This window comes from Anoplophora glabripennis, unplaced genomic scaffold (assembly GCF_000390285.2).
Source record: "Anoplophora glabripennis isolate ALB-LARVAE unplaced genomic scaffold, Agla_2.0 scaffold504, whole genome shotgun sequence".
In the NCBI taxonomy this organism is placed as follows: domain Eukaryota; kingdom Metazoa; phylum Arthropoda; class Insecta; order Coleoptera; family Cerambycidae; genus Anoplophora; species Anoplophora glabripennis.
The window spans coordinates 141,634-148,701 of NW_019416583.1; the positions used below are offsets into that span (position 1 = coordinate 141,634).

At 32.8% G+C, this 7,068-nt stretch overlaps 1 protein-coding gene across 1 annotated transcript in view; it reads right to left on the reverse strand.

Annotated features, from left to right (window-relative positions):
- Positions 1 to 5,121: 5,121 nt before the first annotated feature.
- The window catches only part of LOC108911818, a 32,317-nt gene continuing 30,370 nt past the window's right edge, over positions 5,122 to 7,068 (reverse strand). The window contains exon 3 of the mRNA XM_018716851.2: positions 5,122 to 5,315. Coding sequence (XP_018572367.1) covers positions 5,122 to 5,315 — 194 coding nt within the window. The remainder of the gene's footprint in view (positions 5,316 to 7,068) is intronic.

A 7,068-nucleotide genomic window follows, 5' to 3' on the forward strand; every position in this document is an offset into this window, starting at 1 on the left:
CAGCAAATCGAGCGCATTTTCGATAATTTTCCCTAAAAGGTAATCCTTTTACCTTTAAAATACCGCTTGCTAAACCTTTTTATCTTTTTTCTATCCAGAGTTCTCTGATTTTGACACTAAAGCAGTTCCAATCGTTCATACTGCGGCGGAAGGCTACATTGAAGACTCACTTTTGAATGACTGAAGAAAATATTACTCCAAGAATTGAGGGTAGTGGTTTCGGTGGTTCATTTAATTTTAGTACTTGTTCAAATTGTGTATTTAATATCAATGTGGATAAAAAAATTATTGTAAATATTGTTGAATAAACCTTTATAAATTAAAACTTGATTAACACTTTCAATCCTTTATCAATTTAGCTCCTAAGATTAAAAGTGAATACATTTATTGCTATGATACCAATTTTTTTTGCTCAGTAAGGAAAATGTCAATAGAGACTTTTGACCATAGATCTAATATAGTATACTATTAAATCTATGTTTTTGACAGTCAAAAAATGACATAGTTTTGTGACTGTTGGAGAAAAAAACATTATGAAGCACAGTGTACATCTTACACTTGGACTGCTTAAATTTTCTGTAAAAGTAATGTAAATAGTCACATTTGACACTTCATTTGACATTTTTCGTCTTTCAGTCGTTTTACGACGTTTGTTATACGTCATATTATATTTTTGGAACGAGCTATGCCATCAAATAATATATCCACAAGCGTCAATGATCGAGAAAATTAATTAGAAAATAAGAAAAACCGCTGCAAGCACTGGGTACTTTTATTAATAAAGAGAAAGTTACGGGGTCTAGCCTTTGCATGTATATTACGTGTCTAAAGATGTAATATTTACAATTTCACTTCGATATCCGCTTGAGACAGACATACCGAGTTGCTGTTGAGAGATCGCCTTTATGTACGTAGATACGAAAATACAACCAGACAAAACGTGTAGAGTCGCAATGTGTTTAATTTTACCATGCCGCCATATTGTTGGCGTCAAAAAAACAAGAAAGAGGCCGAACTGAGGTGAAAAAGATGTTGTAAAGATGCAATATTTTTGACCCGCAAAAAAAACTGTAATAAATATAGCAGTTTATGTAAAAAGACATTGATGTGACGCTAACTGTTGAAATGTGTCCAAAGCTGTCATCAGTCCAACGGTACCATTTTTGTCTGTGTATATAAACCGAATAATATTCGTTGTATATAACACCCAAAGACACACCTAAACTTAGATCCGTCAACAAAACAACACATTCAAAGTAGCCGGAAGTCCTTTTCTTCCTTGATCTGAAATCATATGAAAAAATTGGCACTTTGGAATGTAGATTATGAATAATAGAATACGTTTGTTTTAGTAACACCTCTCAGGAAGTTCCTGCTCGAAAACCTTCTACTAATTTGCACAAAGGTCAATGTCAGTGTCAACAGGAAACAGACCGGCTATCTACAAATTAAAATTGTGAGGGAGATAACATGTATATTATTATATATGTGAAGTCTAAGACCTAAACACTTGTTTATGTAATATATTAAACACCTAGTTAACTTACGCATGAAAATGCTAGATGTTTAACTATGTAGGTATATTATACAGGGTGATTCACAAATGGTGATCAAAAATGAAACCTCGTATTATTTTTCAGTATTTTGCAAGTTTTTTGTTAATAAACATCTTATCGACATCCGGGCAAACTTCTACCCAAAAAATTCGTGTTCTGCAGCTCAAAATACATAAAAAAACACTTGGGTAACTCCATCTAAATGAAGAAGGCAATTGGGATCCCCCTGGCTACAAGACTATTATAATGTGGCTTCGACCTACTCAAGATTTAAAAGAATAAGCGAGATATGGCGCAAAGGCTGCACGCCAAAGATACTTTACTAGCGTTGGGTTAGGTTATATTAAGTATGATACGTAAATATTCATATTTTCATAAAATTTTTCACTCTAAACTGGATCTGAATCGTCAGCTCATTAGAAATTATATTGTCCGCGCCTGAGGGTCGAAGTTGAGGTCTATTCTATTTGAAAATAAAAAACTCGCGTGCGTGTAAACCCTATCAGTATGATCACTAATCGCTCGGAAAGTAAACCAGTTTATGTTAAAAGGTGTTTGAAAAAAAGATTGAGAATAATATTTTAACGCTAAAGATATGTTTCGATTGCACGTACTGTGACATTAAAAAAATATAAATGTGTTGAATTTTAAATTTTTTGGGAAAGTATACTTTAAAAAATGGAAAACAACCCTATGTACGTTGTTTGTTGTTTAGCTCAAGTCAGTATTGAGATTCCCAAAGTAGGCAGTTCCTAGATCTGAAAACAGAAAAACATTGTTATACACTGGACTGGCTTATGAATTTAAATAAAATTAACATGCAGATGTCTTGCATAAGAAAAGAAATCACATCCGTCTCAACCCATCCTTCGCGATCGTGCTTCCCGCGGCATTTTGAATGATATTGCCGCTCATTCCTCGACCATTATCTCATAACGTAACCGAATAAGGCACAAAAAACTACGACGGGGCACCAAGATCCGTATCTATCCGACACATCCATCACAGCGGGTTTTCCAAAGCGGTCGAATTGTCGAAGATTTATGGATTTATTGTCGCATGGCCCACATTGGCGCCTTTTAGCTAGACCATGGTCAGTGTCAAGGCCATGTGGAATGGCATGCGAAGCGCCCACCTCAAACGCGAAATTTGAGGGCGATTAAGTAATAAATAGCTCTTTTATTGCCAGGCGAGTTTATTTATCGATGCTCGTTTGGTTTATGTGTTTGCGTCGCCGCCGGTAGGGATTCCCGAGGATGCCGCAACAAACCGGTAGAGATTTTAAAAAATGTCGTTGGCCAGCAGAATGTCGATTTTTTCACGAATTTGACGTCCGTGACCGCCTGAAATTGACTTATCAGGATGACTGTGATAATGCAAATCGAGTTCTAAGTATTGATGTGACACAAGGTGGTCTTGGTCGTTAATTAGAAAATACAATAACGTACTGTCGTATTTCGTCCCGAATTTCACTCCACTTTTGAATCTGACTTACGAAAAAAATAGGGTCCAATTAAATATGGGCCCAGTATTCCACTTCAAACATTAACGGACCACCTATTCTGATTTCTTTGACTCTGTATTGATGCGGATTCGAATCTGAATAGGTAGTAGTGAAAGTTGTGTCTATTCACGAGACTAAAAGTTTACATTTCCTGTCACTTTATCTAACACCCACATGAAATCTGTGTTTTTTAAGAATTCTTGAAATACCTACTTGCTTGACTAAGGTTATTATTTTTGGATATCTGATTTTGATTAATACTGGAATTTTCAATAACTGAAGCAAGTACCGTAAAAATATTTTCTTCGCCTTCTTGGCAACTAGATACATCGGAATTTTTATGTAAAATACACGAAATGATGCAAAGAACGATTATTTGGTGTATTATGTAAAAACGCGAAGACTTAGCTATGAACACCCTAATACCATTCGATAGGTAGTTAAAAAATATGGCTATTTAAATTAATCAAGTTATAGTCACTTTTATTTGATTAATTTTAATTTTTGGACACCCTGTATAAGATGGCAAGTTTATTATTGGTATATAAAATATGATCTATTGTTACACTTCAATGTAAATTTCGCTTACATATCTGATATACTTCTTAAGTATTTATTTGAAACAAGAAAATCAGGTTACATTTTGAAAATTCAAATTATTTGAAAAACCTTAAGATTTAGATATTATAAACCTTATTAAAACAGACACTTATTTTGATCGGAGAATCTAAAAATGCAATAGTATTGTGGCGGCATGTTACAATTACATTTTTCGTTCCATCCAAATTTATAAAAATATACAGGGTGTTCCATTTAAATTAACAAAGTTAACATCCGCGGCCATTTTGTTTGGACTTCATTCGTTTTTCTACTATCATTTTCGAAAAATTCATAAAAACTCGTGTAACTTTTATATTTCACATTTTTTTATAANATTAACGGACCACCTATTCTGATTTCTTTGACTCTGTATTGATGCGGATTCGAATCTGAATAGGTAGTAGTGAAAGTTGTGTCTATTCACGAGACCAAAAGTACATTCAACACTAAATAACACTTTATCAAAAAAGTTTACATTTCCTGTCACTTTATCTAACACCCACATGCAAAATTCAGTTCGGTTGTCAAAATCATTTATATAAAGTTCGTGACAAAGCTGGATGAAATCTGTGTTTTTTAAGAATTCTTGAAATACTTGCTTGACTAAGGTTATTATTTTTGGATATCTGATTTTGATTAATACTGGGATTTTCAATAACTGAAGCAAGTACCGTAAAAATATTGCCTTCTTGGCAACTAGATACATCGGAATTTTTATGTAAAATACACGAAATGATGCAAAGAACGATTATTTGGTGTATTCTGTAAAAACGCGAAGACTTAGCTATGAACAACCTAATACCATTCGATAGGTAGTTAAAAAATATGGCTATTTAAATTAATCAAGTTTGATTAATTTTAATTTTTGAACACCCTGTATAAGATGGCAAGTTTATTATTGGTATATAAAATATGATCTATTGTTACACTTCAATGTAAATTTCGCTTACATACCTGATATACATCTTAAGTATTTATTTGAAACAAGAAATCAGGTTACATTTTGAAAATTCAAATTATTTAAAAAACCTTAAGATTTAGATATTATAAACCTTATTAAAACAGACACTTATTTTGATCGGAGAATCCAAAAATGCAATAGTATTGTGGCGGCATGTTACAATTACATTTTTCGTTCCATCCAAATTTATAAAAATATACAGGGTGTTCCATTTAAATTAACAAAGTTAACATCCGCGGCCATTTTGTTTGGACTTCATTCGTTTTTCTACTATCATTTTCGAAAAATTCATAAAAACTCGTGTAACTTTTATATTTCACATTTTTTTATAACTCTCAAAACAAAAAAGTTAAAACTGGGGTCAAAATATAGTGAATCGCCCTGTACACAGACGAGATCATTTCTTCGTTTATGGTGGCAACAGCTTCCTGAATTTTTTGCTTGAGTAAATCAATGTTATCGTCAAAATCGTTTGAATACCCTTTTTGCTTTAGATATCCCTACAAGAAATAATCTAATGGGGACATGTCGGGTACCCGTGCAGGCCAAGGTATTGGTCCATAGCGTCCGATCCACTTGTTCGGGAAGAGAACGTCAAGCCAGTTTCTCACTAGAAGTGTGGAATGTGCAGGGGATCCGTATTCTTGAAGGAAGTCCGTCTTTCTTATGAACTCCAAAATTTCCGTATCTAGTTCTGTCAAAACAAAATTATTGATAATTTCCAAATACGAATTTTGATTGAGATTTTCTTCCAAAAAGTAAGGACCCATTATTTTTATGATACGTTATGCCACATCAGACATTTACTTTTTTTAATTAGTTATCAATCGAAAAATTTGGATTATCTTTAGCCCGGTAGGTAGGTATCTACAATTTTGAGACGAAGCTACGTCATTAGTTGTGAATGTTGATATTGTTGATTCGTTAGTAAATAAAATATTGTGATGAAAGAATCGCAATCATGTCAGAATCAGAATCATGTTTTCAATCAGTTTCTCGCCCACTGTTAAACAATAGTGCTAATGACGACCATCATCTCAATCAAGCAATTTTAACAAAGTTTTTAACGAAATTGAAGGTACTTAGGGACAATTTCACATTTTGAAATTTTTTGGACGCCCTGTATGTTTTATTATCTATTTGACTTGGCTTCCCAAGATAAGCAACATTTTTATCAAGAATAACTCTCGCGAAAAATCAACAATAAAAAAGTATTTCCGATATCAATTGAAGAACCAACAGATTGATAGTATGTACCAAGTTCGGTCGCTGACGCAGCAACTCGGTATTGAAATATTTGAAAAACTTGTTCCCATATTTATTTAACCATACCCATATGCAGGTCTGGTCGAACTAAACGTGGAGGTGATAGAAATGTATACGCTCAGTTGAAGAATGCGAGCGCAGGCAAAGAAAAACGATCACAGTTGCATTGGGCTACTGGGCAATAAATCACAGCAAATGACAAGTGGTTGATAAATTGCCCAGCAGTGCAGTGTAGCAATGCGGAATTTGGCGTGAATCGGGCAATTTTAATATATTATAGGCACCTTCTATCAATCATTCATATTACAATAATTGCGAAAGGGAGAAATGAGAGGGATATTTTGTTTACTAATATTATCACAACATGGCATTTTGGAGGCCTTTTGAAACGGAACAAAACGAAATTTACCGATACGATATTTTTAAATTTACGAAATATGATAAAATTGTTTGAGGACATAAATAATTAAAATATGTTGTTGGTCAAATAAACATATAATAGAAATTTTCTACACATTATATACAAATTATTATAATTTTTTACCTTTAGCAGAAAACTTTTTAGGGACGCCTATGAACCTCATTAAATTTTATTATATATACTGAATATATGTTTTTTTATATGTTACCATACACTTAACAGTATCAATGTTGATTTTTCAAATCAACTGTGTTTACAGTTGATAGTCATTTTCCGCCTAGAATTTTTTTTTACGAACGTTTTAATATTTACTGTTTATTGCAAAGACAAAACATTAATCCTGTAATCTTTTTTTCTAAATTGTTGAACATCCTAAACAGTATAATCAAATGCGAGAACTCAGAAATTATAGATTTTCACATTCATCAAATGAATACATGACATCGGGATCCTTTTCAAATAAAAATGTATGCTCCTTACTACAGTGAAATAGAATTACGATTGATATACTCTGCTGAACCATAACAGAAAGAAACAATTCTTCGATTTCGATTTTATCCTGTTTGTTGAGAAAACATTAATCGATTTACCCAAATTTACACTAAAAACAATTTCAGTTTCTAAATGTTTTTAGTCAGTGGAAGAATTTTTAAATGAACATGTTTTCTTGCTCTTTTTTGTGCATAACGTTTACGATTTTTTTAATAATTTTATATTCTTTTAATTGGTCGGTCACATCTGTTATTTGTTAATAAGTGAA